The sequence below is a fragment of the Dicentrarchus labrax genome, unplaced genomic scaffold, assembly GCF_905237075.1.
Source record: "Dicentrarchus labrax unplaced genomic scaffold, dlabrax2021, whole genome shotgun sequence".
Classification (NCBI taxonomy): Eukaryota; Metazoa; Chordata; class Actinopteri; family Moronidae; genus Dicentrarchus; species Dicentrarchus labrax.
Window position 1 is genome coordinate 21,094,079 of NW_026136706.1, and position 15,670 is coordinate 21,109,748.

Genomic DNA, 15,670 nt, shown 5'->3' on the forward strand with positions numbered 1-15,670 from the left:
CAACAATGTCCTAACACAAACAATAAACAAGTAAATAAATCATTAAAATCATTATAGAGAGAATGGAGTAAGTCATTTTTAATACAATTTATGTATTAAACCTGCTATGAGTTGTGCACCCCTTCAATTCCTAATCATCTGCCATGTGAGGGTCTCATTGCGTGGTCAGAAATGGCTGCATAATGCTGTGGGGATACCTGTCTCCAGCATTGAGCCAATTGCTGAGTTGTCCTTGATCTTTATGATTCAGGCCAGAACGCTGAGTAACCAGCTGTTGGAGCTTCCAGAAACAGGTGTATTTGCCCTAAAATCCCTTGTGAGCACCCATAATCAGTGATATCTAAAAACTGGCCCCGGCAGTGATGATTTAGGTGCACCACAAAGGGAGTAAATACTTGTTCAATCAATCATTCTGTAACTCAAGTTGGGCCAGTTTGTAGAGATTTTCTTTCATGTGACATTGAGTTATTGATTCAAAGTTGTAAAAGCTTAAAACATAAATAAAACCCAGAGGTGGTGCTAATTTTATGAGCACTGTATCGTCCCTAAGATTTTCCTTCTGCCAATTCTGTAAATAAGGATGGAAACCATTAAGAGCTAATCATATGCAACTGACTGCTCAGTGTACTACAGTGCTCATCATTACAAAGCCTTTGGAAGATCAGCACTTGCAAAAGAAATGCAGACAGCCTGAACTCCACGATGCTTCTCCTTCTCCCACCCAGAGACAACAAAAGCCTGCCTGTCTGCGCTCCAGTGAGTCTGGATCCCTTGGCCTCCATTACTCCCTACCACTGTCTTAGTCATTTATATACAGTATGTACTAAGTTAGAAAACTTACAAAACATTCTGGTAATCCTACAATTCTGGTATCTTCTGTGTGCCCATAGAGACAGACTCCCTGTAGGGCAACATCAGTAATAATGAACTGTGTGCAGAGTAGAGAGGCCTGTTTCTGGCAGGGTGAAGACTGCACTGCAACTTCATCCTCAGTGGCCGGTCAGGCTCAACAAACCATTTGATGGTGCACTTACTGACTTGCTTCCTTACTGTCGCCTGAACGTGTATGTGTATGAGTCTGTTAACACAATAATATCACACAATTAATACAAGTAAAACAGAATTATCCCAAAAATCTTGAGAGCAAACACGCAAGTGATCCTGGTAAATTCTGTCCCCAGTGTGAAATTAATTGCTGTGAAGTTGTCATGCTAAAATATCAAAATCTTATTTTCAAATCAGATCTACACTGTCTTAAAAAATCAGAGCTGTGCCAAGCCAAGCAGAAAATAATCTGTAACATCACACAATCCATGAAGGACACTGATTTTCACTTTGATACTGTTTGATGTTGTTTGATTTTGTTTGTTGGCTTTTGTGTGTGTATCCTCATGCAAGCCTGTGTGTATGTGCGGGCATGCATGCGCACAGCCCCGCACATGAGTTGGAATTTTTTGGAATCTGAAAAAAATGCCTGTGACTACAGAGCAGCGAAAGGTTACATTTGGAAAACAAACTATATGACAACAGTGTTCTCTTTTGATATCGTGATTGGCAATCTTCAAATGCAGCCAAACAAAGAGGAGTAAAAAGAGAAAAACAAAGGAAAGGAAAAATTGAAGTTGTCAGTTTGTACCTGAGTTGTCCCAAACTATCCTATTCTGCAGCCAGTGGGGGTTTCTGTCAGACGACAGCAGACTTCTATATTTCTCTGCCTCTGTCACTGCCATTCCATTTCTCCGTCTGGGCTTTTATACATCTCTGGGTCTGGGGCTTGAAATGACTAGGTTGCACACAGTGGGAGGAGGGGGCCAGATGACAAATACATATATTAAAATCATTCACAATTTTCAGAGGAAGGGGGAGGGAAATGTAGGCAGGTGGGGACGGGCTGAAATTAAAGGCAGTCTTTGATCTCAGTAGAATAAGAAGCTACGTATAGATGGCTTACTGAGCTGAGGAGGAAGCACGTTGTTCTTTTGTGTGAAAGCACAATGTTCCAGCACACAATGATGGAGTCTGAGAGCCATTCATCTTCAGCTTGACCTACTGTAGCATTCGCTGCTGTTTTCTATTTGTTTGTCTGCTTTGAAGACTTTTGTGGTCAGACACAGAAACTCCCAGAATGCCCTGACATGGTACCGGGGTAGAAATACACATGGTGATGGATGTGTAGCCGAGCATTTTGTTTTACAATATGGAAAAAAATCTCAAGTGTAGGCAAGTCTTTCTTTTAGGGCATCTTGCCATAGACTACTCTGATATGAAATCTTCTCTTATTGTTAGTACATTATAACAGCATTTCCTAATTCACATTGCTGCGTGCATGCTTTGATTCTTCATAATGTCATACCCATTTTCTGCTCCCTTGCTCACAAACACCATATTCATGCACAATTTGACATAATAGCAGAGTTAAAAACATGAAATTATAAGGTAATGTCTCACCGAGGGCTATAGTCACATTAAAAAATGCTTTCCCAGCAATCTGTAAGATTGCTCGCTGCAGTGAAATTTAATAGTTTGAGCATAGCACCCCCTGCAGGTAGGTATTATTCCTTGCTAATAATACCCTCAATGCTTGGACTAAAGCAGAGGCTCTCATTGTTACCCTTTCACTGCAATTACAGGCCTTTCTACTTTGATTGGTGGGTAATTGAATTGGTTTGAGCTTGTATGATTTCCTTCCGAATTTGCCACTCATAGTCCAATCTTGGCACCAGATCAGACAAAAGCCTGCCTCCCAGTAATTAAAGACGCCAAAGCCAGGTGTAGAACTGGGGAACTAGGGAACCATAGCCAGATGAATGGGACTGATTAGGTGTTTAGTGAAAATGAGATTTTCTGGCTCAAAGACAAAGTACAGCCTCTCACTTGGTGCTCAGTGTTCGGTGGGGTGGCAATTGACTGCTGTTGATGAGGTACATGAGGTAAAGGCCTGAAAATGACTTCCTGCATTCATCGCATTTACAAAGGAGCCGCAGTGTCAAAGTCTGACTCTAAATCTGAGAGATACATTTCAGGCATGAAACAGGCTTTTAAATCGAACTTTTATGGAAAAATAGAATATTTTTGTTCTAATTAGGCAGAAAACTGCCTGTCCCAGATCAGTTGTGTGGAGAACAGAGAAAACTAGAGATATCACAGCTTTAAAATGTAGGTGGGACAGTGAGTCTGAAGTTTAATTTGAGTTTGAACTGAGGCAGTTTCATCTCACCATCAGTCTTTTTATGTGAATAATATGCTCTCTTACCTGTTCATCATGGCACAAATCAGTTCACGTGTGGAAAAAAAGATCATCACCTAATATCTTGAACATAGTTAGGGACAAAAATATGGTTTATTTGTTCTTTAAATCCATTGTCGTAAAAAAACACATCAGCAAAAAGATTGGGACTTTTTACATACTCAGTGGCGAGTGAATGAGGTCACATATTGGTCCTAAGTGAACGACAGCTGTGCTCAGGTCAAGGTCAGTGTACTTTGAGCCGTGGATGTACGCCAACTGACTGAGTGGAAAATGAGAGTTTTTTCTCCCTTCATTGAGACTGGAATGGATTTTAATCAACACATTATGCCAGTTGTTAATTGCTTTTGCCGCCTGCTGCTAAAATAATTTGCTACTTTTTTATTGTAGTAGTAGCCATCTGTTTCAAAACACAGGGACAGGATCAGGCCTAGACCTGGGGTGGATGTTGACATGAGATACAGGCGGCTAATTTGCACTGCCACCACCTTAGTTACGAGGCTAAGAATGTGTGGAGTGGAGGGGACGATTCACAACCAGGATCTCAAACTGGGGAGCGAGCTGCACTGAAATGACGAAAACAGAATATTAATAGAAAACACATGTAAAAAGGTGCCTTCATTCAAAAGATACATCGCACTTCATTATGCAGCCGTGTAAGGATACGACTCGCTAGTGTACAAATGTACATGCCAAATTGTCCCGTGCATCTTTTGAAATGGACATAATCTTGGCCTTAAGGAACAATGGCTTCCTTATGAGGCTCACCCTAATTTAACCCTGTGTCTGTCCCTTAATTGCGCAAAGGGTGCAAACAGACACTCTCAATAATGTCTAGAAGGGACAATAGCCAAAAGAAGCTCAGTGAGAGAAAGCTTTTACCCCGCTTCACCTCATATTTACTCTAATCAGCCCTACTGTCGAGGCACACAGCACTGTTTGTATGAGCATGTAACGTCTCTGCTCTTCTCTTCTCCCAGGTCTCTGCTCAATGTGATTAGTGGTCTATAGCCAGGTTCCTATCTGAGTGAAGGTATGATTCTTAGCCACAGAAAATGTGTTGAAGTGCAGTGTGCTTTTGTCTGTTTTCAAAGTTTTTCTCTGCCGGGAAATGAGCCCACCATCGAGTATCCCTTTTTCTGCTCTCGGGAAAGGTGTTGAAATTTGCCGGCCAATGATAAGTCAGATCAAAGGTTCATGAGGAATCTAAGCGCCTACATCTCTGCCATGTGAAACAGCAAGCATTTACACATTCAAGAGCACTCACACCTCATTTCTGGTTAATAATCAGGCTGGTCACATCATCTCTGTGTGAAGCCTCAGAGGTATAAATTCAGACTTTCTGGAGGAGGGTGACAAGTGTGCTCTAAATTATATCTACTTTCCGACACCTTCTCCTCCAGAACCAGTTTTTAATTAGCTATGTGGATGAGCCAGCAACAACTGCACTGGGCATGTACAGTATGTATATAAGAATGTGTTTTCAGTGGCTCTGTCTGTGATGCATGCAGTATTTGCAGTATTTGCATCCCTCTGTGTGTGTGATGGTCTTGTACTGCAGTACAGGCAGGGAAGGCATTTTCTAGTCTATGTGATGCTGCCGCAAGGGTTTGGAGGCGACATCTCAACAGGAGGGGACCAAGCCATCAAAGCCATCATGTACTTTAATTACAGGTAATCTCAACTCACAGACACTCTCCCACTCCCTCTGTTCTTAAGAACTTCCTCCTCAATTACCAAAGTGCCTCAATTAGGCCCTAAATAAGCAGTGGACATGCACGAGGGAGAGATGGGCAAATTACAATGGAGAGGGTAAAAACAACAGGCCCTGTAAGAGCCAGTGTGATGCAGAGGCAATTAAAAGACAAAAAAGTGTTCTACCACGCAGGGCGAAAATGAGAAAAAAGAGAAAAAGCCTTTTGATGAGCTAGTTCAGAGCTAAGTGGAGCTTAAGAGGCGATGGTCGAGGACAAGAAAGAGTGAGAAAAGAGAAATTAAAGACAGTTGATTGGCAAGAGGGCTGATGTCACACTGTTTCCCTACAGGACCATATGTCGGGGGGAGCACTCAGTCATTGGGAGACTGGAATGTGTGAGTAAGTCATGATTTGTATAGAGCAAGTAGGCGTCCCACAGGCAGCTGATTCTCTACACTCTCTCTGCTTCCCCTCACATTCATTATCCAGCCAACCACATACACACTCCATCAACTGTGAAACTTACTGGGCTTTTGAATGGACAAATGAAGACCCCATCTCTTTTAATGGGCTAATTCTGTGTCTAACAAGGAGAATGCTTAAGCTGCAGCCGGCAGTTGAGTGCATTAGTCAATTAGCTCAAGCCTAAGCCGGAGCGATTGTCTGATGAATTAACTAGAAAGAAATACACCATCAAGGAATAAAATGAGAGGCTAAAACACACACCTCTGTTTATGTGTTTGTTTTTTGTGAGTGGGTGTGTGTTCTCACAGTGCCTGTCTACTGGATCAGCTGCATTTCATTCCGTCGGACGGCAGACTCACGCTGACCTGGATGGCTGGTTGGAAACTGAGCTCATCTAGATCCACAGCAAGCTGCACATGACATGGCAGCTGACAGGGCTGTCATCATCGGCCATCGCTGTGAAATGGAGAAAGTGCTGGGCACCAGGATGAGCAATGAGAGTACATTAAAGAGGAGGAAAAAACTATACGATATAATGTAATGAAGAGGAACAGCCCAGCACTGCGGCCTTAGAATTGAGTCATTTCCCCTTTGGTCAGCTGGTTGCATTTCATACATAGCAAGAAATGTAAACAACAAAGTTGAGAAAACAATGCTCAACAGCTTATCAGGGCAGCTCAGCATGTATCCAGGAGAGGGCAGTGTTATCCAGAGAAGGGGTGGGGACCACGCTGTTTGATCTGAGCAGATGTATGCGAGGAGAATCATTAAACAGCATCTGTCCACTCAATTACCCCCTTCGTTAGTCTAATCCCACGTTTTTTGTTTTTTTTACTCATAGAGGGATAATTAAATTCCTCATAAATTGAATTGAATCTCTGTGTAAAACAAGTCATGATGAAAGGGCCAACAGGCTTAGGGAGGAAACATGGGATGGCCAAAACAACAGGAAATACTCTAGGCTAGGCTGCACATGATCACTGTAGACTATAATCAGCATTTAAAAATACAGGTAGCTGGCAGCCCTTTTTTAAATTTAGACTTGACCATTTCAATAAGAAAGTGTGTTAGTTAGGTCAGGGGTCTGCTGGTATTGTCACTTCAACGTTCAAGTACTACAAGAAAGAAATATTTTTACATAACTAACATCATATGCAAACAGCAGTCTCTATACATTTTTACATCATCAATTTGTATCATCTTTGTCAAAGAAATGGAATCAATTAGTTTTGCTCATAAATGCCTAAGCAGTGCAGGCCTTTATTAGAATAATTAAATACTTGATAAAGCTTAAAGGATTTATAATAATTTACAAAATATTTCATGTTTTAACTCCACACAAATACATAAGATAGATTTGACTTTTAATTACATTCACAGTCATAAATCTAAAAGTTGCTTTAATTTGCATGTTCTTGCATTGAGAACAAGAGGCCTGGTTTAAGTATAAAGTGACTATATGAAAATTGACATTTATATGATTCATACTGAGACATTATTAGACTAAAACATAAGAACAGACACAAAGCACTGACATGGTAGGACATCACAAATTATTGTAGCTGCATCAACACAACTAGCATGAAGCAGCAGATCAGTAGAAAACACATACAGCAGCAGCTTCTTGGTTCGTTTTGTGAATGCAACTTGTCCTTTCCTGTTGCAGTCTGCTTTAACACCGTATGGGCCTGCATAGAAAAACTCAGCAATCGTATCACAGAGGAAAAGTAATACCTATCCCAGAAGTATGAAATCGTCACTGCCTGTAAAAAAGGCTGCTCAACGAATGTCTCATCAATAACCACAAAATGGTAGACTGCGCAGTCTACCATACTTTTTGAACAGTTCTGAACCTGAATTAAAAAATGTTTAGAAAAAGGATTTCTTCCATTGATCAGGGGAGAACAAGAGGAAATGAAACACCTTGGAGACAGCCAGCAAGCTTCCCAGCTCATCTGTAAAAAACGGCAGGATACGCTGCGCCTCATTCTCTAAATGTCAATGAGGTCATCGCCGCTCTCGTCGCTCTCCACAGTCAGCTGGCGGGTCCACCACTTCTTCACCTCGGACCCTGAAGAAGCCTCATCGTTGACAGGGTTCATCTTACACACTATGGACTTGACGCTTGTGCGACCTGACACAACACAAGCAAAGAACAGAGAAGTCAATTCCACATAAAAAGCCACTATTGTAAATAAGTTTGTTTATAACTGACTTGTCTGCATAAATAAATCACTTTTTCTGTAATATAAGTTCACATCAAGCCTTGGTTTTCCATGGCAGAGAAACACACTAGAGAAAATATTCATTCCACTTCACTGTAACAGAACATCCTCTACAGTACTGTGCCACTTGCAATAGGCAGTATACAGAGGAGTGCACACCTGCAGGCAGCCTCCACTGTCCCAGTTTCCTCTGTGGTCTCCCCAGGTCTGAAGAGTCCTGCCTGTAGCCTCCTCTGTCTGACAACGTGGGGCTCAGTAGCTGCTGGAGACCACTCATCTAAACAAAGAGGAGATATACGTTTTTTCACCAGTGCAAGCGCACACCTGCAGATTATATGATGTGCTTGCTACCTATCAAGCTGTGAGCATGTGTGAGTGTGTATGCAGTGTTCGGTCTGGATGTGGGGCTTTACCTCAGGCTGCGAGGGGTTGTCTGGATTGTTAGTATTGTGGTCTTCACTTGGCACGGTGGTCTCTATGCTGGGGGGGTTGAGAAAACGGCTCAGCTCCTGCTGCTGGCTCTCTCTCAGGCTGTGGATGATGCTACACGACTGCTGCTGCTTCTGCAAGTACACACAGACATATATAGTCAGTGTGTGGAGACATACTGTACATGTATGTTTGTGAAATACGCTGAGGATGAGTGTGTTTTCACAAGGGCATGTTTGTGTGTTTTCTGTTGAGAGACTAACCGCCCGGATGCGTTTGAGGCACTTCTTGAGCCACATGCGTATGGTCTGTTTGGCAACCTCTTCTTCAATGGTGTACTCCAACTGTTCCCTGGCCAACAGCTCCTCCAGCTGGAGAGACTTTCTAATGTCCACTGAGCGATATGACAGCATGCTGTATGATCACACACACACACACACACACACACACACACAGCCAAAAGAGTGACATATTTAGTGGAATATAATTCTGCATTCTTAAAATGAATCCTTAATATACGAGTTGCACTGAAGCTTCACTAAACCATCAAGATGTGAAAGACTTCTAAATCACCAAATGATGGGATATAATATGATTAACTCTACACTCGTATGAACCCAAATTATTTGTCAGTCACAATTTTTCTTGAGAAACAGGCTTTCTATTTCATACAATTTGCTACCTCCTGTGCAAGTGAAGATCTCTCAGACCAGAATTTCAATTGGACAGAAAATAAAATCTTGCCTAGTGGAGATCTAACATGTGAGTTCATCAATTAATCAGTTTTTTTCTTTTTTTGCAAGTAATAAAGGAGGGCACGAGTGTACAGCTCAGAATCAATGTTACACTGTGTTATCCTAAACACTTCACCAATGTGTGAAGTGTATGTGGTGTTCCTTGGTCACCTGAGCACATCATGGAAGGTCACATCTCCTCCACTGTGCAGTCGCTCCATCTCATAGCACATGTGTTTAAACAGCAACTTGTCTTTGTCCAGGTCCACTTCCAGCCTCCCTCGGAGCAGACGAAGCAGGAACTTCACCCTGGATGTCGGGATGACGCCCTGGTGAAACGGTCGAAGAGGTCGCAGGGTTATTCAAGAGGCAGTGAGGCTGTCTCAGTCTCAGTCTCAAGTCTATGATGCTGAGACTTACGCCTGAATTTTAAATGCTGAAATTCTAACTTTTAATTAATTTCAATCTTTTTGTTTTTAATACCTTGCATGTATACATACAGCAGCCTGGGGTTTGATATGGGATGTCAGCCCACAGTTACAGATAGTGACTAGCAAAGGTGAATGGGGTTGGAGTTGGCCCATATATGTATATAGGTAATGGCTGCTGTTTATATATATAGAGTTTGTCATGTTATAATTGGTTGTGACTGCACAAATAATTGAAAAGAAAAGCCTACAGTACATCCAAATGACGTCAGATAGAGAAATGGGAGGGGGGTCTACATTTTTAATACAGCCCCACTGTTCTAATTACTTTTACTCCTATTACTTAATGCTATACTTCATTCCCTTCAACCCATCTCATTAGCTCTCATCCTGCTTTTATTTTCTCTATATCATCCTTGGCTCACAGCTCTATGATCGTCATCCTCTCCCCTCCGCTGTGTCCTCATCCCCTCGCCTATAGCTAATTTCTCACCTCCCGTTTGTCATCCACCATGTTCCAGATGATTTGGAAGTGCCTCAGGTCATTATAGCTCAACAGCTGGTCCTCCTCGGTGGAGTAGAATAGAGAGAAGTTCTCCACGATGATGGCTGCAGCAATAGCAAGAGATATAAATACTCACAGATGCAAATATTCATTATTCAATCAATGTTGTTCTGCTGCCTATTAGAGCTCTAAATATTCATTTATTTTATGATGCCATGAGTTAACAGTCCAGGGTTCTGGGAGCCTGAATGAATCATCAATAATGGGCTGATGGAAACCCAGACTGTTATAATAACACGATTTCAAGCGAGAAGACAATTTTCAACCCGATTCTCAAGTTCACATTTATTCAGCAATCACTCTCACTCTTCCTTCATTTTTTATTCTTCTTTCTTTTATATGTGTGATTTTGTATTATTTGTGTTATGTATATACTGTGTATATATATATATATATTTATCTTTTCAGATGAAATTACAACCCATACAAAAGTCCAGGAAACCAGAGAATACACACTGTAGAGCACATTAAAAAAGATGTAAAGAGATGGTTTGGTTCATGTCTAAGACTCATGCTCATTTTGATTCTACTTTCCAACTATCTTTCCTTTTTTTCTGCCATGTCATTCTGCCTCTTTCCCTCTTCTTGTACGGCAGCCTCTGACATGAGAATGAAATAATAATTTCAGCATGAAGGGGTTTGTTCAATGTGCTGATCATAACTGCTGTAATAAACTAAACTCTCGTCTCTGGAGAAACTCTTTTTTTTATCCCTTTGGAGAGATGACAATACTACAGCTAAGTGTGCTTTATGAGTTCTGCAGTCTTGTGTAACACACTTGTTTTTGCCACTTAGGAAGTAGCACTGACTTACATTATTTCCTGGAAAATTATTATAACTATAAAAATTAACCATAGTTAAAGTCTTAAACCTAAAATGTAACTTGCTTTTTGTCCCCAAATTGAAAGTGAGTGTGAACAAAATTGCCATAAATAAAAGTACACACGGACCTACGAGTAGGTTGAGCATGATGTAGGCTATGATGACATAGAAAGAGCAGAAGTAGATAAGCGCTCCAGCGTAGTTGCCACAGTCAGTCTCCCAGTAGCGATGTTTGTCCGGGGTGCAGAATGGGGCCTGCACCTGGTGACAGATAAAAACATAATTTGCAATAAAACATGTCAAATGCTCCCTGAATAAAGGGTTGGTCCACCCAAACAATATATATACATTAAAAAATGTTTTATTTACATAGCGATATCTAGCCATGCAGATAGCCATGTCAGCATTTTACATTGGAGCTATTTCTTTTGCTAGAAAATAATTCCAGTGAAAACTGCTGACAGCGGGGTCTGAGAAGCATCCAAAGTTACACAACTTGGAGTGACCGCAGTAACTATTAATTTTGCTGTGAGCCCCACAAACCATCCTCCATTGTATTGGTGTAGCGACAAAAAATTTGAGGTGAAGGGACCCTCTCAACACAAAATAGAATGTAAACAATATACATTATTTTTCCAGATTGTAAATAGTTGGTATGTTCTTTCGTCTGTAGGTGTGTGTGTCGGACCTGCAGCCCATCTTACCATGCAGTCATGCATGATTTTATTCCAATCTTCCCCTGTGACGATACGGAAAAGAACGGTGATAGCCTTGCCCGCCGTGGAGAAGTTGGCATGCCTGCAAATAGTGGGAGACAGACAGAATCAGATATACTGTATCTACTGCATACAGCCTGCAGTGCTCATCAGCATAATAAAGGACAGGGTCTTGTCAATAAACAGACGATCTAATCCTTACCGGTTGATGTTCTCTCCGTATTTGACAGTTCCAAATAAAACAACACCAGCAAATGCATAGCAGAGGAGAAGGAGGAACATGCCCACGATGATGAAGAAGCTCTTGTACATGCTGACTACCACAGTCAACAGCAGCATCTTTAGAGTCACCTTTATTCATCACACACAGACACACGTGCACACACATTCAGAAGCATATTTTTCTGTTGCAAAGCACATTATTTTTTGGTAAAATACACTAAAATTAAGTATGTTCTTGCACAAAAAAATATACTCACATGCTTCCCACATATTGTAAAGAATCTGAAGACGATCACACAGGTGCCCATCATGTAGGTGTATGCATTCTATAGGCAGAAATAATGTAGTTAGTAATTAGTTTACACTGACTTAATCAAAATTCCTAAAATGTTCCCTTAACACAACAGTAATTTGTCAAACCCGTAAGGAAAAGTGCAGGACTATCCAGATGACACCCAGTGATGTGACCAGCAGGTCATAGCGATTTCGCCTGCTTTGCCAGTAACCCGCTGGAGACATGGCTATCAGCTTCATGGTTACCTGGGTAACAACACCAACAAGTCACATCAGACAGGCGTCTGTACCCAGAAGAGGCAATCAAAGTAAAACCTTGAAACTAAGTAGACAGGATCACAGGCTCACCTCCAGTACAAATATAAAGGTGAAGACCACTGACATGGTGGCAAGAGGAAACGTTGCTTTACCACCTACGTCCCACTGGAGAGGAGCAATATGTCAGTTCATATTATATTTATTTAGCACATTCCAATATAAAAACCATAACTGTACTGCAAAAGAAATAAGAAAATCGTAGGAGATTAAAAAATAAATAAACAAGGAGGATGCATGCATAAATGAACTGGCATGATGCACTGATATGAGACTTTACCTTGACTGAGAGCAGCACTGACTGTGCCAACACCAGCACAGCAATGCCCCGTTTAAAGAAGGGATGTTGAGTAATGTCATACATCTTGGCTCGGAAACCCCCGTTTTCTGTCAAGCAGGTAGAAGACCAGAGATATATTGATACCTGCACAGCTAGAACAAAATATCTTAATGGAAATTTGTTTATTTCAACGTTTTCATACAGTTGTGGTTCTCTCTGATCAAGTGATCAAATCTAAATGTCTGAAGCAGCTGCAGTAGTGGTCTTTAGAAGAAATGCTTAGATCTGTTGTAGTATCCCTTACTGTCCTGCAGATGGCGCTCATGGACTGCCTGAGTGTTCCTATCAGTGTGCTAATTTTGCTGCAGGTTTTACACACATTTATGTATGTACTGTAGCCGCGCTTGTGTCAAAATAAGGTAAAAAACTAACACTAAGTGCAAATGATTTTGTGAATTGTGCTTGTGGAAAAACATGGGAGGTTAGTGTTAAATTAATTACTGGCTTCAAAAAGTTACTCTTTACTTACTTCCCCCAAAACATAAATTGAAATTATCTTTATTCAAAAAAGGATGAAAGGAGCTGATGTGATCGGCCATTGCTGAAGCCCACCCGAACTCTACCTAATTACACTATATTTGCTTCACACTGTAACTGTCTGCAGGTTTCCAAACCAGCGAATATTAATTTCCCCATTCATTTCAAGTTCAGGCTTGTTTCATGTGCTAGCATTCTTGCTGTGTAATATTTTATCCTTGTCACAACAAATCCATGTCAGAAGAAATCCTTGTTGCAAATCCTTGTTACAACCATCCCTAGTGTCCACTTCTAAGCAGGCAGTTTAATGAACATGAAATAGGAATATAACAACAGTACATCCAGTGGCAGGCTCTGTGATTATATATGACTGCGGACCACAGAGACACATTTTGCAAGTGCTTTGAGTCGGAGCATGTGAGTAAAGGCCAGCTCAGTGCTGTAATGATCTGCCAGTAGTGAGTGAGTGGCGCCAGTGCTGAGGGCCTCTGGACGTGGATCAAAGTCAGGTTGAGACTGCTGGTGTCAGCGGCACTGCCGACTAAAACTGAGGCCATTGATTTTCTGTTAGTTCTCAGCCTCAACTGTACTAACAGGCGATTTCCCACACTGCCTCTGAGGCATTTCAACTATTCTCACGACTCTCATCCCAGGAGGAAGAGCAACAGTGAAAACGTACAGTATTCCTGTGTTAAAAGGTCGATCGCAACATAGAGTTTGCTTGCATTTAAAATAAACTCAACATTCATCTAGTTACTTGGTCTATAAATGTGATTTTGAAACTGGTAGTTTACCTCTACAGAGGTGTGAATATTCGATCAATTGAGTAAATTAATTTCCCGTAGAAGTCTGTGACACGCACGATTCAGTGTCAGAGTGTCAGATTTGCGTTATCTGTTCATCTATTCCGCTTTTTCATTACTGCTGGTAGTCATCACTTGGGTGTCACGATTAATCCCTCCCGGCATCAATCCTCAATGAAAAACAAGGACTATTCAATATGGATTCATCGCGCAGCTGCTACTTAACAGTGCACCAACACGCACCACATGATCAATCAGGGAATGGGGCGAAGACGTGAGTTACATAATGCTGTGCTTGATTCCCCTTATCACCAAAGCATTTGATGTGTGTGTTTGTGTTTTCTTTTGTGTGGGAGCACCTGGGCGAGGGGGCAGGTGGAGAGGTTGGGCTATTTTCAGTCGACTCTTCAGATCTTCCCATCTCCTCTGGTCCACTGTTAGGAGGGCAGTGCCCTGATGGTGGGAGAAACAACACATTTCAATCATGGAGTTGGTCTAGTATCTTTACTGCCACATGAAGGTAAAACCAACCACAAAATAATCTTAAAAAAGTAGGAGGCTCTATCTATATGTGTACCTTGTTCTCGTTGAAGTTTGCAATGACGACGCCTACAAACAGAGTGAGTCCAATCATGCAACCCAGAAACACAAAGACATGGATGTAGATGCCATGGATCTGCGGGAACAGAGGTATTGAAACGGTTACAGTGTTCTTAAAATACTGGGGGCAGTAGCAAAACACTTTGATGGAAGTAAGTGTAAAGGTGAGGTAAGGTAAGGTTCAGCACCGGTCCAACGCGGTGAATAATGACATCTCGGACCTCCACCCAGCCTTTGAGTGACAGCACTTCAAACAGAGCCAACATGGCATTTCCCACATTGTCAAAGTTAAAATTACGAGGGTTGGCCCTGAGGAAGGACAGAATGGACACATCAATCTCTGGCTGCAGGAAAGGAAACCTTATATCAAGCAATAATAGAAAAACAAGCAGCTATACCAGACTCTTGGTACCCAGAAACCAGGTTTCTTCTCTCCATGCTTCAGTTTTAGGTTGAGGTTTTTGGAAACGCTGACATTTATTCGAAATATACCGTGACAATCCTCCTATTGTTTACAGCAAAACACAAAAGGAAGCAACCATTAGAACGAGGGTTAAAACAGATAAAGACGGCTGCTGGTTAAGGGATTTACAATGTTTATGTTTGCTAAAATACACTATATATATAAAATACACTACAGATAAACAAACACTAATACTTGCTTTTGTGTAATGCATAAGTGGTTTTAATAAGAACTCCCTGTCTTACAGAATTAATTATTATGTATAACTTTCATCCAATGTGAAAACATCAGGGTTTTATATACGATAAAAGATTATATAGAAACAAGATGAAAGAATGATGACTGAGTAGGATAAAAGGAACCACTGGATTATTGATTTGACTGGGGAAACCCCTTGTACTTCTCCTGCTTCTCTGCAGGGAGCATGGAATGGGAGGGGGTGGTTTAGTGAGGAGATTATGTTTCTTGCTGTACCCGTTTAAGGATATGGGGGTCGTTGCACTTGGCAAGCTTTCCGGCAAACAGTTGAACTCCAAAGCTTGCAAACACCAGCATTAGTGTGAGGAGCAGAATGGAAACCTGCAGGGGAATCAATCAAGAGTTTAAGGCAGACAGTTCAACATAATCCAAGCCTGTGAGATTAGAGAGCAAACTAAGGATGTCAGACAGCCATGGATGTAGACACCTCAGCTGGGAAAATCCAAGTTGGACCTGGAACTATTGTAAGCCTTTGATAATAAAATAAAATCCTTGTTGGGAAAAGCAAAAGGTAAGCAAAGCCCAGAAATGAGAGAATGTAATAACAACAAGAGCACATTCCAAAAAAGGG

The 15,670-nt window shown here is 41.4% G+C and overlaps 1 protein-coding gene across 5 annotated transcripts in view; it reads right to left on the reverse strand.

Moving 5' to 3' along the window:
- Positions 1 to 6,635: 6,635 nt before the first annotated feature.
- Positions 6,636 to 15,670, reverse strand: part of nalcn (sodium leak channel, non-selective) — a 65,392-nt gene continuing 56,357 nt past the window's right edge. For all 5 annotated transcript variants that reach the window (XM_051404638.1, XM_051404639.1, XM_051404637.1 and 2 more), the window contains 18 exons: positions 15,316 to 15,420; positions 14,777 to 14,883; positions 14,567 to 14,687; positions 14,356 to 14,454; positions 14,138 to 14,231; positions 12,439 to 12,545; positions 12,192 to 12,266; positions 11,970 to 12,089; positions 11,807 to 11,875; positions 11,530 to 11,678; positions 11,316 to 11,409; positions 10,740 to 10,872; positions 9,718 to 9,833; positions 8,968 to 9,125; positions 8,326 to 8,476; positions 8,047 to 8,196; positions 7,793 to 7,910; positions 6,636 to 7,542 (listed from right to left, as the gene is read on the reverse strand). In XM_051404638.1, coding sequence (XP_051260598.1) covers positions 7,400 to 7,542; positions 7,793 to 7,910; positions 8,047 to 8,196; positions 8,326 to 8,476; positions 8,968 to 9,125; positions 9,718 to 9,833; positions 10,740 to 10,872; positions 11,316 to 11,409; positions 11,530 to 11,678; positions 11,807 to 11,875; positions 11,970 to 12,089; positions 12,192 to 12,266; positions 12,439 to 12,545; positions 14,138 to 14,231; positions 14,356 to 14,454; positions 14,567 to 14,687; positions 14,777 to 14,883; positions 15,316 to 15,420 — 2,109 coding nt within the window. In that variant the 3' untranslated portion in view covers positions 6,636 to 7,399. The remainder of the gene's footprint in view (positions 7,543 to 7,792; positions 7,911 to 8,046; positions 8,197 to 8,325; positions 8,477 to 8,967; positions 9,126 to 9,717; positions 9,834 to 10,739; positions 10,873 to 11,315; positions 11,410 to 11,529; positions 11,679 to 11,806; positions 11,876 to 11,969; positions 12,090 to 12,191; positions 12,267 to 12,438; positions 12,546 to 14,137; positions 14,232 to 14,355; positions 14,455 to 14,566; positions 14,688 to 14,776; positions 14,884 to 15,315; positions 15,421 to 15,670) is intronic.